Source organism: Giraffa tippelskirchi, chromosome 4 (assembly GCF_054371585.1).
Source record: "Giraffa tippelskirchi isolate mGirTip1 chromosome 4, T2T-mGirTip1v1.2.pri, whole genome shotgun sequence".
Taxonomy (NCBI): domain Eukaryota; kingdom Metazoa; phylum Chordata; class Mammalia; order Artiodactyla; family Giraffidae; genus Giraffa; species Giraffa tippelskirchi.
In genome coordinates, this window is record NC_137278.1 from 98,757,257 (window position 1) to 98,774,382 (window position 17,126).

The window sequence follows — 17,126 nt, forward strand, 5'->3', positions numbered from 1 at the left end:
GATGGGCAGTCTAAGAGGGCGCCCCGGTGAAACAGGTTGAGTTGTGTCCCCTGTAATGCTATGTTGGGGATTTCCCTGTGGCCCAGTGGTTAAGAATCTGCCTTGCAATGCAGGGGACTTGGGTTTGATCCCTGGTGGGGGAACTCAGATCGCACATACCTCGGAGCAACTAGAGAGTCCGTGAACCACAACAAAAGATCCCGCGTGTCTCAACAAAGACCCGACACAGCCAAATAAATAAATAAATAAACTTTTTAAATCCAGAAATTAAAACAAAAAGAAAGAAAAGTTAAAAAATAAAAAGTTAAAAACCAGACAAAACTAATTGTCAGTTAGGAGAAGGACAGCAGCCCTTGGTGTGGGTGGGGGCTGGCAGGTTCAAGGGGCCTCTGGGATGCTGGGATTTTGTTTCATGGTCTGAATGTTGTTATGTGGCTATGTTTGCTTTGCAATAATTCATTGAGCTGAATACTTTGGTTTGTGTACTTTTCCATAGATGTGTAATATTTGAATTAAAAGTCTACTCAAGAATTATAAAAAAAAACCACACTGGGATCAAAAAAGACAAAATATATAAAATACAGTGTGTCAAATGGTGGAAAATGCTATGGAGAAGGATGATGTGGGAGAGAGGGAGCTGCCAGAAGTTTTTTTAATAGAATAGTTACCTACGGCTTTTCCTAAAAGATCTAGAAGAAATTATGCAGAATGCAGCCCAAAGAGATGAAAAATACAGAAGGAAGATTTAAAAATGTGTGGAACAGCATGAGAAGTTCCACAGAGGATAGAGTAAATTTGAGAAGGAGCTAGAAGAGAGAAGGGTAAGAGGTCGTTTTCAAAGACCAAGTATCTTATAATTTTCCTGAATTGTTGGAAGGACACCAGTTTCAGACCCTCACACTGAGTGAATCACAGGAATGATAAATAAACAGAGATCCAGGACTGGGGCTCTCAGATATGAGCGAGCCGACACAAGATGGCAATTTTCTTCTGCTGCTCTTGGATAGCATACAAAAGCAACAAGGAGAAGGGAAATAACTCCATTTTCAGCAAAACAAGGAGACAGATATAATCTGCAGGCTCAAAATACACATAAGGGCTGCCAGAATCAGCTGTGAGTGCCTGAGGAGCTGTGAGGGTTGAAGGGTGACAGAAGTCACCTGGGGGTAGGGGTGAATGACAAGCCAGACAGCGGGAGCCACGGCTGGATGGGGGCAGAGTGCAGCTAAAAAACACCCCCGGCACGAACTCAGGACTCAGACGAGGATGTGTGAGCCGCAAAACTCAGAAAAGGAGAAGGGAAAACAAAAACATTACAGGAAGGAAGACGGCATGAAAGGAAGCCCAACAGGGATTAGACTCAACAGACAATCCGGCGAGAGGCAAGGAAACAAGAAAGGCAACCGAGGGACCTCCCTGGTGGCCCAGTGGCTAATACTCTGCGCTCCCAGTGTAGCGGGCCCAGGGTTCGATCCCTGGTCAGGGAACTAGATCCCACATGCCACAATTAAAGATTCAGCAAACCTCAATGAAGATTGAAAATCCCATATGCTGCAACTAAAACCCAGTGCAGCCAAATAAATAAAAGTGGACTTAAAAAAAAAAAAGAAAAATGACCAAAATAAGATAGAAATAAAGAGCCAAAAAGGATCAGGGAGAAAATGACAGATACAGAAGAAAAGTAAGGAGAATTGTTAGGCCCATAAATGGAGCCCCAATAGTAGAAAACCTGAACAATGGAACAGAATATTTAAAAACACAATTTCAGAAAACTCACCTGGAAAAAGTATAATCTTTTTAACAAATGGTGATTGAAAAACTGAATACTCATATGAAAATTACCGATAATTCAAAAGGAACCATAGGGACCTTCCCTGGCGGTCCAGTGGTTAAGACTCTGCAATTCCACTGCAGGAGTCAGGGAACTAAGATCCCATATGCTGTGCCATGGCCAAAATAAGAACAATACAGCTCAATGTAAGAATCAAAACTGTAAAATTTTTAGAAGAAAAAGTAGAAAATCTTCATGACCTTGAGTTGGGCAGAGTTCTTAGATATGACACCATGAAAGAAAAAAAAAAAACTGAACTTCAGTCAGTTGAAAATGTTTGCACTACAAAAGATATCATTAAAAAAATGGAAAGACAAGCCACAGACTATGTGCAAATTCTATATCTGATAAAGTATTTGTATCCAGAACATATAAAGGACTCTTACAACTCAATAATAAGACAAACAAGCCAACTGAAAAAATGGGCAAAGACTTGAATTAACCATATAAGCAAAGAAGACACATGAGTGGCTAAGAGCATATGAAAAGATGCTCAGTATCATTCGATGTTAAGAAATTCAAATTAAAGCCACAGTAAGATACCTGACCACAATAATAAATAAATAAACCACAGAGAGGAAGAAAATATTAGCAGAACCTATCTGACAAAGGAATTGTATCCTTGTAAAAGAACTGCAATGTAATAATATAAAAAGAGAAACGATGAAAGATAGGCAAAAGCCTGAACAGTCCCTTCACTAAAGAAGGATATGTGAGCATGAAAAGATGCTCAGTATTATTAGTGATTAGAGAAATGGAAATTAAAATTAAAATGAAGGGGAATTCCCTGGCAGTCCAGTGGTTAGGACTTAGTGCTTTCACTGCAGGGGCCAAGTCCCACCCCTGGTCAGAACACTAAGATCCCACAAGCCACTTAGAGTGGCCAAAAAAATAAAAATTACAATTAGGTACAATTTCACACCCATCAAAATGATTCAAATGGTAAAGGCTGACAATACCAAAAGTTGACAAGGGCTTTGAACAAGGGAACACATTGCTGTGAGCATGTAAAATGCTACAACCACTTGGGGAAAATGTTAGATATTTTAAAACCAACTCCATTGCTAGCTATTTACCCAAGAGAAGTGCAAGCTCACTTCCACCAAAAGACTTGTACCAGAATGTTCACAGCAGCTTTACTAATAATACTCCAAAACTTGAATCAATCCAAATGTCCATAAACAGGGTAATGGGTAAACTGTCATAGTCATATAACAGAATGCTATCAGAGATAAAAAGGAGTCAAATATGATATATGCAACCACACAGATGAATATTTAAAACACCTGTTGCTGTTTTTTAGTCACTGAATAGTGTCCGACTCTCTTGTGACCCCATGGACTATAGCCCGCTAGGCTCTCTGTCCATGGGATTTCTCAGGCAAGAATACTGGAGTGGGTAGCCATTTCCTTTTCCAGGAGATCTTCCCAGACTAGGGATCGAACCTGCATTTCCTGCATCGGCAGGTGGATTCTTTTCCATTGAGCCACCACCTAAAATACTAGGCTGAGCTAAAGAAGCCATAGGAAAAGAAAGGGTACCATATGTATGATCTCATTTACATGAAGCTGTAGAACAAGCAAAACAAATCTATAGTGATAGAAAGCAAAGCAATGATTGCCCCCAGCGGTTGGGGAGATTAACTGAAAAAAGGCACGTGGCAGTTCTGTGGGATGATGGAAATTTCTGTCCATGATGTGTATGTGAATGTATTGGGCTGGTCAAAAAGTTTGAGTTTTTCCATAAGATGTTACAGAAAAACCCAAATGAACTTGAATGAGCCAAAATTCATCCAACTCACCTAAAGTCTGTGCATTTTATATTTCATAATACCTCAATAAAAATATAAAGCCACCATTAAGAGAATGAAAAGCCTCAAACTTAGAGAAGATATTTAGAACATAATCACATCTGACAAAAGATTATTCCCAGAAAAAATAATGTACAAATCAATAAGAAAAATAGAGCCAAATAGGATAATAGTTGGGCTTCCCTTGTGGCTCAGCTGGTAAAGAATCAGCCTCCAATGTGGGACACCTAGGTTCGATCCCTGGGTTGGGAAGATCCCTTGGAGAAGGGAAAGGCTACCCACTCAAGTATTCTGGCCTAGAGAATTCCATGGATTATATAGTCCATGGGGTCACAAAGAGTTGGACAACTGAGGATAATAGATAAAAGATCTCGATAGACTTTTACAGATGAAGAAAGACAAATGTTTGTAAACATATGAAAAGCTGCTCTACCTCCATTTATAATCAGGAAACTGTAAATCAAGATCTTGTAACATACCCACCAGACTGGCAGGAATGAAAAGGCTAGGCAAGGTCAAGTACTGATGAGAACGCAGAGTAATAAGAACTCTCATGCCACGCTGATTAGAGTGTAATTGGATATAATTACTTTTGCTTTGAATTTCTCTTCCACTCCTGGGTATATAATTTAGAGGAATTCTTACACTTGTGACCAACAGATATGTACAAGAATGTTCACAACAACATTATTATTTTAGAAAAAAAGATAAAACCTCAATGTCTACATATACCACATAACTCGTGGCATAATCATACAATGGAATATACACAGATATGAAAATGAACTTCGGTTATACATACCAATATAAAAATTTAATAATGAGAAAAAATTCAAAACAGATGAATACAGACTGAAAGTTTCCATTTATATAAAAATGCAAAAATAGTATGCTCTTTAAGGTAGCATGTATAGGTAGTAAAAACAACGAAGGAAAGCAAGGATGTGATTATCACGAGACTCAAGGTTGTGGTTATTTCTTGGGTAAGTGGATCTGGGAAGAGCATACAGAGAACTTCTAAGATGCTGAGATAATTTTATTCCTTTCCAAGAGAATTTTCTGCCTTTTAAGCTGGATGATGACTTCATGGGTACATATTTTATTATTTCTTTTAAACTATACATATGCATTTAATATACTTTTGTATATATTTCATAATTTAAAAACATGTAGAGCATTATGCTAAATGAAAGAAGCAGTTATCAAGGACCATACATTGATTCTATGTATATGAAATGTCCAGAATAGGAAGCGCCAGAGGAGGGGTTTCCCTTGTGGCTCAGATGGTAGAGAATCTGCCTGCAATGTGGGAGACCCAGGTTTGATCTTTGGGTCGGGAAGATCCTCTGGAGAAGGGAATTGCTACCCACTCCAGTATCTTTGCCTGGAGAATTCCATGGACAGAGGCTACAGTCCATGGGGGCGCAAAGAGTTGACACACATAAGACAGGAAGTAGATTAGTGGTTGCCTCAGGTTGGGGAAGTAGCAGAGAAATAGCAAATGACTGCTAGTGGGTACAGGGTTTCTTTTTGGACTGATGAAAATGTTGTAAAACTAATCACGGGGATCATAGCACAGTTCTATGAATATACTAAAAACTATTGAATTGTACACTTTGCATGGATTAATTGTATGGTGTGTGAATTGTATTTCCCCCAAAACAGCTGTTCTTAAAAAAACAGGCAGACAAGTGGGATGCACAGAAAAGCTCTCGAGTGATGAGAGGGTGAAGCTGACAACGATGAGAGTGAGATAGTGTTTCTCTAGAGCCATGGTCCTCAAACTTTAGCATGCCACCCCTTATCTGGGCAGCTTGTGGAAACACAAATTGCTGTTCTGTTTTTAGATTCTGTAGATCTGGGGTGAGGCCAAGAATGTGCATTTCTATCAGTTCCCAGGTGATGCTGCTGGCTCAGGGACCGCACTTTGGAAACCTTATAGTGCCCAATAAAAGTGTCCAATGAGCATATATTAGATGAAAAGATGGATGGGTGGATAGGTGGTTGGTTGGGTGTTCGGGAGAGTGGATGGTTGGTAGTTGAATGGATGAATGCATGGATAAGTGGATTCATGGATGGATAGAAGGTGGGCAGCTCTTTTGGGGGAAATACAATTCACACACCATACAACTAATCCACGCGTGGCTGGATGAGGGTGGTTCAGAGTAGTAGGAGAGAAGATGGGATTGAGAAGTTGTGGTGTGGAAAGCATGGTAGAGAAGGACTTGAAGTTAAAACCTAGTTGCAGCTCTTGTCATGGATTCACCACCTACTAGTTGTGCAATGTTTGACAGGTGACTTTACCTTCCCGAAGCTCACTCCTCACATCTAATGTGGTTTAACAATGTCTATGAATGTCCCTTGGGCTAAAAACCTTAAAAGGGCCAACCCAGAGCCTGACATACAGTGGTTTCTCTCTACCCTTCAGTTGGATCTGACTCTTACCATCATATATCGCTGGGCTGTACTGTGTGGTTGAGACGACAGGCTTGTAACTCAGGTCCATCTTGTTTCCATAGTGACCAATGCTGACTTCAAACTGGATCAAGTCCTTAAAGTCAGGCATCATGGTACAGGAAAGGAAGATGACGCACAGCCCATACTTCTGTCGGTTCTGCTGCTTCTAAAACAATAACCCCCAACATCCCCAGCATGTGAGTCAAGGGATGAACAAAGCTATAGAGACAGGCAGGGAGACAAGCGTGAGGGGCCCTGTTTCTTTTATTCAGTGTGAGCCAGACCATCCCTGAACTCCTGCCCCCTCTCAAAATTCTGCCTTGACTCCCACTCTCGTGGTTGATCAAGGGAAGTTCCTCCCATGACTTCCATCACCTGGCCCCTCCACCCAACCAGCCCTGGTCTTCTCTTCCTGAAGTCAGGCAGGAAGGTCTTCTCATGGTCAGTCTAGGCTCTGAATTGGTCCACCCCACCCCTCTTCTTTTGGTCTAAACACCTCGCTTGGATGAGACTGAGTGTGGGCAGGACTGTGTGGTAGAGGATGCATACACGTGCTCTTGCCTTTTCTCAAGCCCTGTCCCCCCACCATGAGCCCATCTTCTCAGGTCCTCTGTCTGTCACGTGAGCCCGTCTCTCATTTCTGTTGCCAACTTCTGCCCTACTTTTGCATTCTCCCATTCTGTTCACTAACTCAAATCTCTCCTGTCTTAAAAAATAACCCTCCCTCTCTCCTCTGAGCCCCTATTTAGCTAGGACCTGATCTTGTCTCCTTTAACTTTGCAGCCAAGTTTTTTTTTTTTGGTAGTGCAGCATGGCACACAAGATTTTAGTTCCCTGATCAAGACCAGAAATCGAACCATGCCCCCAGCAGTGGAAGCATGTGCCCTAACCACTGGACTGCCAGGGAAGTCCCTGCAGCCAACTTTCTATAGACTTGCCTCTATGCACCATAAATAACTTCTCCCTCCCACCTTCGGCTTCTCTCCTGACCAAGGCTACTGGTGCCTTCCTTGTTACCAGCACACACTTTTGGGTCCTCAGCTTTTCTGTCTGCCACATTCAGACTGTTCTGCTCTCTCCTTTCTGCAACTCTCTCCTCCAGAGTCTGCCCCAGTGCCTGAAGTCCTAAAAATTCCACTGAATAAAATGGAACTCTCAACTTTTTAGGTTGTGAACATTTTTTTAAGTCCACAGTCATCTCCCCAGACCTGCTCTTCCTTCAGGGAGCCCATGTGGATGTCTGACCCCACCTCCCCACCTCCCCACCTGAGGCAGAAGATGGGCGTTGGCCTCACTTCTTTTGTCCTGTTGGTCAGTGACTTTGATCATTGTTTCGAAAGGCTCTCTGGTGACTGCTCTCTCCTCTCCAGCTCTCCTCCCCTGTGACTGTGTCCCCATTTCTCCTGAGTAAGTGGGTGGCCCAATTTTACTTCCATTTAAAGCTATGGTTTTTCCAGTAGTCATGTACAGATGTGAGAGTTGGACCATAAAGAAGGTTGAGCTCCAAAGAACTGATGCTTTTGAAATGTGGTGCTGGAGAAGACTCTCGAGAGTCTCTTGGACTACAAGGAGATCAGACCAGTCAATTCTAAAGGAAATCAACCTTGAATATTCATTGAAAGGACTGATGCTGAAGCTGAAGCTCCAATACTTTGGCCACCTGATGGGAAGAGCCAACTCACTAGAAAAGACCCTGATGCTGGGAAAGACTGAGGGCAGGAGGAGAAGGGGGCGACAGAGGATGAGATGGTTGGGTGGCATCACCAATTCAATGGACATGAGTCTGAGCAAACTCCAGAAGATAGTGAAGGACAGGGAAGCCTGGCATGCTGCAGTCCATGGGGTCACAAAGAGTCAGATACAACTTAGCGACTGAACAACAACAAATCTATTTCTGACATGGCTCTTCCTGTCCCTTCCTGCCTCAATGGTCTTCCTTGGCCTTCAGGAAGAAATGCAGACTCCTTAGAACATCATTTCTCCTTAACTAGATTGCATATCTCTTAAATCTAAACCTTGTCTTTGCTGGGTCCCTTGACCTCCTAGGATTTGGCACAGCAGGAAGCCCCCACTGGGGCTTAGTAAAGACTCAGGTGGAGGGAATTCCCTGGTGGTCCAGTGGTTAAGACCTCACCTTCCAATGCAGGGGGTGTGGGTTCAACCCCTGAGCGGGAGCTAAGATCCCAGATACCTTGTGGCCAAAACATCAAAATGTGAAACAGAAGTAATATTATACAAATTCAATAAACACTTTAAAAATGGTCCACATCAAAAAATTCTTTTAAAAAAGACTCAGGAGGATTGAGGAAACATCCCATACATTGAAAAAGCACATTCCGCTCCTGACCAAGGGCTTCTTGCAATGTCAGAGATGGGACCCACAGGAGACTAGAGGCAGGCAGAAGGGGTCTTTCTTCCTGGGTTACCTGTCTCCTGTGGTTACCTCTATGCTGATCACATCTAAGGAGAGATCCTTCATCTTAGCTTCTTGATGGGATTTGATGTGGGTGATTAACTCCAGGAAGACCCGGCCTCGATAAGCTAAACCATCCTTGACAATGTTGGGAATATTCTAGGGTAACAGGAAGGAAAACAGTAGGAAAAGGAATGAGAGAAAAAAAGCAGGAAAAGTCTTTCCTGAAACCTCCGTAGCAAAGACAGGGTTGTTCTGTAACTTTCTGCCTTGGGCTGACCACAGTTCCAGGGATGAATTCCAGAAACTCCAGTCATGGCCATGCCTGGAAACCTCTGGGCCCTGAGCTCTCTTCCACACCTGAGGCCTCCTCTTCCTCTCCATTCATCCTATTTCCAGGCCCACCAAAAGTGCCCTGTTCCTGTAAACCCTTTCTGCTTGGAGGGGACTGTGGTAACTATTAAATTATCCAATCAGGATAATTGTCCTGGCCAATCAGGACAGGCCCTGCCCCCTTGGCAACAGTGATTGGTCTAAGGGGAGCACACATGACCTAGGAAGGCCAATCAGAATGCTTCCTTGGCCTTCCCAATTAGAGTCTACCATGGCCCCATTCCCATCAGTGAGGCCAGACTGTGGTAGAAATGAATGAGGCCCAGGAAAGAGCAGCCGAGATGAGAGATGGAGTGAGTGTGGGAGAGACTCCTAAAGGCATTGAGGTCCTGGTTTCTGAGGCTCTTCCTCACTCAGAGGTCTTCCCAGCCTCATTCTCTTCTTTTGCCAATTGGCTTTCTGGTGTTTACCACCATCCTCTCTCTTTCTCTCTCTTTTTTTTTTAATTTTTACTGGAGGATGGTTGCTTTACAATATTGTGTTAGTTTCTGCTGTACGCAAACTATATATCCCCTCTTTTTTGGATTTCCTCCCCATTTAGGTCACCACAAAGCATTGGGTAGAGTTCCCTGTGTTATATAGTAGGGTCTCATTAGTTAACTATCTCAAACATGGTAGTGTATATACATCAATCTCAAAATCCCAATCCATCCCCCCCACCCCGCCTTATCGCCAGTGTTGAATAACCTAGTGCTTTTCTGCATTTACCTGTGCTGTTTCTTTTGCTGCCCATGACCTTTCCACCTGCCAAATATCTTACCTGAGGTCTCATCTCAATGCCCCTTCCTTAGTGAATGCCCAGAGCACTCCATCTGCTCCTTTCTTGGGTCACAGCACATGCCCCGGGTTTATGTGGCCCTTTGTGTACAGGCTTCAAGTCCTCTACTGGAGTGTCATGGACAGAAACCAGGGCCTGGCCCTCCCCAGGCGTCTCCCAGGCCCTGGTGCCTGACACAGGGTTGATTTCACCTCCACTATTCCCTAGAGCTGACATAAAAAGCTTACAGGGTCTTCTTCCTTCATCCTGAAAGGGGCCTTTTTACCCCCACGGAGAGTCAAGAAGCTGGGGCCAAAGCAGGGTAGGAAGCCAGAGTACATTCCTGCAAGGGGAAAGGGGTGAGAGAGGGCGGGCTTGGGTGGGAGAAGTGCAGGAGGCAGGGCACGGGGGGCTTGCTTGCCTTCTATTTCGGCTCCAGTGGACGAGATCTGGTTGAGGGACAGGCTGACCGTCCCAATCTCATCATTGCACCTGTTCCTGGGGCTGGAGAGAAACACACCCTGCAGGTGAAGTCCCCAGCCCATTTCTGATTTCCTCCTCCCTGATGTGTTTTCCAGCCTCCACCCAGTTGCTCACCAGTCCAAGACTCTGAACTTGATGTAGCTGGAGAGACAGGGAAGCTGCAAAGGGCAAGTGAGAGGGGCAGTGGGTGCCTGCCCAGATGGCCTGGTCTCTGCTGAGACTGGGAGCAGCTGGGAAGTGCTGAGTCTGGGTCAAGGTTTGGTTCTGTCACCAGTGAGCCCAGAAGGACTGACCACTGAGGCTTACGGACCTTCAGCTGGGGGCTCCCCACTGTATAGGCCCTTTGCAAGGGCCTGGGGAAGGCCTCGGACTGTGTCTCATGATCATTTTATATTCTCATTCTTAAAAATGGTCCCTCATTGCATCAGCTCCAGGGTCCGCAAGATGTGGGTGTACCCGACTGTGGAGTCCATGACTGTAGTCCTTACACGGCCCTTCAGTTTGGAGGCAGGTTTACCAAGCCATCTCAAGGGGATGTTGTGGGCCTTGAAAGACTTCCTCACATTTAGCAGTTAACCTTTATTTACTATTTAAATTAAAAAAAATTTTTTTTGGCCACTCAGGGTGGCTTGTCAGATCTTAGTTCCCCAACCAGGGATTGAACCCAGGGCCCAGAACAGTGAGAGCACAGAGTCCCAACTTCTGAACCACCACAGAATTCCCTAGCAGTTAATCTCTAAACAGCAGGACATCTGTCTCTTCAAAGAGTAATAATAGCTGCCATTCTGGGGAGGGTTTCCATTGTCCCCAGACTGTCCTGAAAGTCTGTGTGGATCACCTCAGTGACCCTTACCCCTACCCCCAACAACTCCAGAAGCCAGGAGCTGTAATCATTCCCATTTTCAGACAGGAACACTAAGGCACAGAGAGGCCAAGTTCCTGAAGTTCTTGTGTACTGTGCAGAGCCCCTGCCCACTCTGCTACAACCCAGCAAGGTATGACTGTCCTGCTTGACTGAGGGGGACTGAGGCCCAGAGACGGACAGAATCAGGATTGGAACCCAAGCTTCTGAGTCTTATCTCTGCTCTGTCCTCAATTATAAAAACAAAAAGTCTACGTATAAAACACAGCTGTTGGGGTTGAGGCCTTAGTGGGCCCTACATCCTCACACATCCCTTGTTCATGGGGCGTGGCTGGGGGATCCTCTGTTCTCCACTCCCCTTGTCCTTTGCCTCTTGCCGGGGAGGCTGAGGGTCAGGGGAGCAGGGGAAATAAAGGACTTTCCATGGACTTCCCTGCTGGTCCAGTGGTTATGACTCTATGCTCCCAATGCAGGGGGTCCGGTTTCAACCCCTGGTCAGGGTACTAGATCCCACCTGCCACAACTAAGATCCAGTGTGGACAAATAAATAAATATTTTAAAATACATATATAAAGAAAGGGCTTTCCCACTGAGCAGCTGGTTAGTAAGCCATTAGATCACACTGCTTAAGGAAGGACACTGGAAGTGGAGAGAGGGGGGTTCTTGGGCACCCAGGTCTTCCAAAGCACCAAACCCTACAAATTGGTGGAACCATCTTTTCATCCATCTTTGAGAATTCTCTTCCCCTTTCCCAGTTCTTTGTCTTGATTCCCCTCCTGTCTGGGGGCCCCTGAACTGCTAACTGGCACAGACCGTTGTCAGCAGTGCCCCCTGCAGCCTGCCTTGCTCGGGCTCTGACCAGCTGGTCTCAGATGCCACTGACTGTGCAGGTGGTCATCCTACCACTTCACAGTGAGGTCCAGAAGGCTGGCGACAGGCAGAAGGGCTTCTCTGGTGGTCCAGTTGGTAAAGAATTCGCCTGCCACGGCAGGAGACTGCCTGCAATGCAGGAGACCCAGGTTTGATCCCTGGATCAGGAAGATACCCTGGAGGAGGGGCATGGCGGCCCACTCCAGTATTCTTGCCTGAAGAACCTATGGAGAGAGGAGCCTGGTGGACTACAGTCCATGGGGCTGCAAAGAGTTGGACATGACTTAGTGACTGAACCGCCAGCAACAGTCAGGCCGCCACCCAAACAGCCCCAGCTCTGCAGGAAATGGGTGAGGGTCTGGGATGTTTGGACATCTTCAAACATTAGAAGGCGTCTTTCAGGGATGAGGGGCTCCTGCCCCTCCCCTACTGTTTTCTGAGCCCGGAGGAAGCTGAACATGAGAGAGGACGTCCAAGGCCCTGAGCATCCACAGAGCATCCGAGGATTCCTGTCACGAGCCTCATCACAGCCAGCACAGGGGGAGAGAGCAAGGGTGCGGGAAGGACTAGGTCCTTCTTTAAGGGTCTAGAAAATCACCCAAGAAGGTGGGGATGGAGAGGAATGGTTAAAAATGCTGACTCACAGAGAGGTAGATGGAGAAGTTTCTGGGAGAAGCAAGGAGAAGGGTCCACAGAAAGGCAGAGGGGATCTCCTTTGCTAATTTCACATCACATAAGGTATGTTGGTGGTGGTGTTGAGTCGCTAAGTGGTGTCCAACTCTTTGCGACCCCATGGACTGCAGCACGCCAGGCTTCCCTCTGCCACTCTCTTCTCCTTCTGCCTTCAATCTTTCCCAGCATCAGGGTCTTTTCCAATGTAACGTTTAAGGACAGTGAAATGAGTGCCACACAAAGTTCTATACACTCACACGAGAGTGCTCAAGCCCTCTCTCAGATTGCTGACTCTTATTTTACACACAGTTTTTACAAGCCTGGCATGGAGTCAAAAGTCAGTCAAAGCTCTCGCAGGGCTTGGAGAAAACTGGCATCCACATGGCTAACAGGTGACTGAGAAGGACTGAAAAGCTGTAGAAATCATACTAAAAGTCCCACCATGTTGAGATCACTTAATATTGTGACAAACAGCCCCACACTGCACATAGCCCAGTATATAACTATGCTCTTGTAGTGCCTCTAAAGCCGTCAAGAAAGAGATGTAATTATATTCAGGGCACTTTGCCTAGAAGATAAGAAAATGCATAGTACAATTTAGAATGGGTCTTAAAAGTGTTTGTTTTTTTTAAAGTAAGTGAAAGGGCATGTTTAAGTTCTCTGGAAAGTTCAGTCTTAGGGCCCATTCATTTCCCTCTTTTTCTAACCTGGCCTTGATCATTAGTTGAAATCATCTGGGTCATTTAGTGGTTTTCCTTTTTTTTTTTTTGGCCTCACAGCACAGCTTGCACTTGCAGGATCTTTGTTCCCTGACAAGGGATTGAACCCAGACCATCAGCAGTGAAAGCGTGAAGTCCTAACCACTGGACCACCAGGGAATTCCCCCCATTCATTTCAAATAAGGTTCACTGTAATATGTCCTGGGCTTCCTCATGCTCCCTATAAAGCAGAACCCCCTGCTCCCTCCCACCCTAACTTCCATCACATGCCCCTTACAAACACCCCTTCTGTTTGTGGGAGTGGTGAGGAAGAGAAAGCGTGATGAAAAAGCAATACCTGAATCCGGAAGGTCAGGATCTGGTTCCATATCGGGCTCTCAGTTTGGGTCTGTACATGTGTCTTGAGCTGGGAATACCCAAAGAAATATCAGTCCAGCCTGTCCCTCCTCCCTCCACTGGCCTCACCTCCCAGCCCTTCTGGTCCAGCCTATGGGTAGACCTTGTCTGCAGCACAGAGCTGGTCATGGGAGTCCTTGGTCCAAAGACACTTTGACAACTTCTCATCAGCTACAACTTCAGTCCTTTGAGTAGCTATCTAGATCCAGACTCCTTCATATTTTCCCTCAAATCAGCTTTCAATTGATTTAACTTTTAAATAGAGAGTGAGTGTAAACATGTTGCTTTTGTTAGAGAAATTCTAAAATCTCAACAAAAAGTCAGCGACAATGATACTGTTGGCATACTCCTTTTCAAAGTATCACATGGCTTTATTTTTAACCCTAGCCTTATTCTAAGCAACCATGTTGGTAAAATCAAGGGTTAATTGGACTGGTTAAACTTTTTCATACACTTTAAGAAAAATATAGAAATATTAACATTTCTGAAAATATGTGTGCTTCTACCACCTAACAGTATCTCACCTACTTCCAGAGTACCCAACCACTCCCTGGGAAATAAATACTCAGTGTGGTGCTCTTAAAATATGTCCACACACCCTTTGGTATGCTCCCCTTCAAAAGGTGGACATTCATCTCCCTCCCTATTTGTCTGGGCTAGATTTAATGACTTCTTCTAATAGGTAAGATATGGTAGAAATGATGCTCGATGAATCTTGAGACAAATCTACTTAATTTCAGCCCAGAATTCCTCAAATTTGAACACAGGGTCCTTTTTTTTTTTTTCTTTTGCCCATGACATCTATCAACACACTTTGGAAAATGCTACTGTGTTTTCAGAGAGCTTCAGGGAATGTTAACAACTCCTTTGCCCAGAACCTTCCATTTCTAGATGCAGAAACTGAGGTTCAAAGGGCTCAGTGACGGTTTCAATGGTGTGCATTTGCAGACTTGTTGTTTCATTAACAAGTCCACTGATCTGTGCATTTCAATGTTTGGTTTTCGGTGGGCATCTTCTCCCTTCAAGGCACTGGGCACAGCTCTGGGACATGGGCCAACTAAGCCATGGCCTCCACCTTCACAAAGACCCTCCCTGGTCCAATGGGATCACATCACTTATAAATGGGATATGACTTCTGGGGTCCTGGCCTCCGACCCAGTCTTTTCCTCCATGCTATTTTTTTCTAGGTGCCAATATCTCTAAGCTTCAGACTGTTTTTATGCTTACCTTTTCCCCAATTAGTTCCACCTCCAACATGGGACTCACAGAGTACTGTTTCTCTAAGAATAAGAAGTTAAAAGATTTCTGTGGCAGTGTTATTTTTTCAGGAGAAGGAAATGGAGAAGAGACAGGACCTCATGATAAAAACCCTCCCTCATGATTTGGTTTCGTGCCCCCTGGGCAGAGCCTTCCCACTTCACTCTGTTTCCCTGTGCCACTGTGTGTCCTGGCACACAACGGGGGTGGGGGCTGGCATAAGGAACCTTGAATACGGGCATTAAGGATAGGTCAGGGGCACGTGGCCCATTTTAAAGGCGCTTTCTTATAAAACCATTCTTGGTGGATTTCAGCCTCCCCCTCTCCCCACCCCAAATCTTAATGTCAAAATGGAACTGGGGAGCCCTATGAGAAACCCAGGTGGTCACCCAGTAGGGAAACTCAGGGTCGCTCCCTCCCCAGCCCTGACTGACTGAGGTGGAGGTCCTCAGCACAGTAGATGAAGAATTGTAAGTAGGCCATGCTGATGGGCACCACCGATGACTTGAAGATCCGCATGTCACTGTCGTCAACCCTATAGGTCAGTTTCTGATCGACCTGGAGAGACCAAAGAGCTGATAGGGTTAGAATCGTAAGGAGGTCACAGGCCACCAGATTTGGCTTCCCCAACCTTCGGCTTGGTTGGGGTGGGGATGGGCAACCTGGAAGTGACACAGTGAACGAAGGAAAGCATGTGAAGAGCAGTGGCTGCTTGGAGGGCCTGGGGGGGTGGTCACCCACAGAAGCAGCCAGGATAAGAAATGTTCCTGAGGTGTTGGGGGGGCAGCCTCACCGGTGCCTGGTCTCCCACACCGAGGGCACAGATGGTGACTTTCAGGTAGCCTCTCACACCACTGTTTGGTTCGTTTGGCTGGCAGAGGCCAAGCCATTTCCTCAGGAGTGTGTGACCTGGAGAGGCAGAGGGCCCGTGGGAGACCAGCCTCCAGTTCCCCCCTTCTTCCCTGGAACCAGTCTTTGCTTCTGCAGTGGGGGCAGGTGTGTGGAAAAGTGTCTCATGTATTCTGGTTTCCATCCAGGGGCAGAGGGAAATGGGACTCACTTCTTTGTGCTTAGTCATTCAGTGGTGTCCAACTCTTTGCGACCCTTTGGACTGTAGCCCGCCAGGCTCCTCTGTCCATGGGATTTTCCAGGCAAGAATACTGGAGTGGGAAGCCACTTCCTACTCCAGGGAATCTTGCCAACCCGGGGGTCAAACCTGCATCTCCTATATTGGCAGGTGGATTCTTTACCCAGTGAACCATTGGGGAAGCCATAAAGTACAGTATCATTAAGCAAAAGCCATGAAGTACAGTAAAATGTTGTCAAGTACAGAAAATAACTCACCCCCTCTCCCCACTATGTGTTGAATATACAGGAATTTTGAGATGATTTCAGCACCTGACTGGTTTTTCTCAGAAGACACTCACATGTCCAACAACGGTTACCTACCTGGAGAGTTGTAGATGAACCCAATGTCTGTCTGAAAACACAGGAGCAGAGAAAGGATTAGTTAGGGTCTCCAGCCAAGATTTGTAATAACCAACCAACTTGGTGACAATTCATGTACTTTGTTGTTGTTCCATCACTAAGTCGTGTCTGACTCTTTGTGACCCCACGAACTCAGCACTCCAGGCTTCCTGGTCCTTCACCATTTCCCGGAGTTTGCTCAAACTAATGTCCATTGAGGCAGTGATGCCGTCCAACCATCTCATCCTCTGCCACCCCCTTCTCCTTTTGCCTTCAGTCTTTCCCAGCATCAGGGTCTTTTCCAATGAGTCGGCTCTCCTGGACCTGTCCCGCCCTAGCTCCTTTCATCTTTACAGCAACCTGGAAGTTGGCCCATTGTAATCTCCACTCTACGGAGGCAGATGTTGAGTTTGAGCCAAGAGCCCAAAGTCTTACAACCAGTAAGTAAGGAGGCTCGGATTGAAAGGACCCTTGACCACCACCCGCACTGCTGACAAACACAGCCTTGTTCTTCCCTACGCCTGTGCGGAGGAAAGTGTTTATCCCATCCTAGGGAAGAGGATGGTTGAGGAGCTGGCCAACAGACTATGGGTTTTCCTTTTCCCCTGGGAGATAGATGTTCTGTTTGTTTGTTTTGATGTGGACCATTTTTAACGTCTTTATTGAATTTGTAACAACACCGCTTCAGTTTTGGTTTTGGCTTTTTGACAGTGAAACATGTGGAATCCTAGCTCTCCAA

The 17,126-nt window shown here is 45.6% G+C and overlaps 1 protein-coding gene across 36 annotated transcripts in view; it reads right to left on the reverse strand.

The window, feature by feature from the left end:
• FER1L5 (fer-1 like family member 5) overlaps window positions 1–17,126 on the reverse strand; it is a 52,372-nt gene that overhangs the window by 23,454 nt on the left and 11,792 nt on the right. For 27 of the 36 annotated variants that reach the window (XM_081484644.1, XM_081484643.1, XM_081484638.1 and 24 more), the window contains 10 exons: window positions 16,370–16,400; window positions 15,714–15,829; window positions 15,355–15,478; window positions 14,891–14,943; window positions 13,605–13,673; window positions 10,259–10,302; window positions 10,083–10,165; window positions 9,910–10,004; window positions 8,542–8,670; window positions 6,087–6,264 (listed from right to left, as the gene is read on the reverse strand). In XM_081484644.1, the coding sequence (XP_081340770.1) occupies window positions 6,087–6,264; window positions 8,542–8,670; window positions 9,910–10,004; window positions 10,083–10,165; window positions 10,259–10,302; window positions 13,605–13,673; window positions 14,891–14,943; window positions 15,355–15,478; window positions 15,714–15,829; window positions 16,370–16,400 (922 nt within the window). Of the gene's footprint in view, window positions 1–6,086; window positions 6,265–8,541; window positions 8,671–9,909; window positions 10,005–10,082; window positions 10,166–10,258; window positions 10,303–13,604; window positions 13,674–14,890; window positions 14,944–15,354; window positions 15,496–15,713; window positions 15,862–16,369; window positions 16,401–17,126 lie in introns of all 36 variants that reach the window. The other 9 variants (XM_081484653.1, XM_081484649.1, XM_081484647.1 and 6 more) reach the window with 3 other exon arrangements.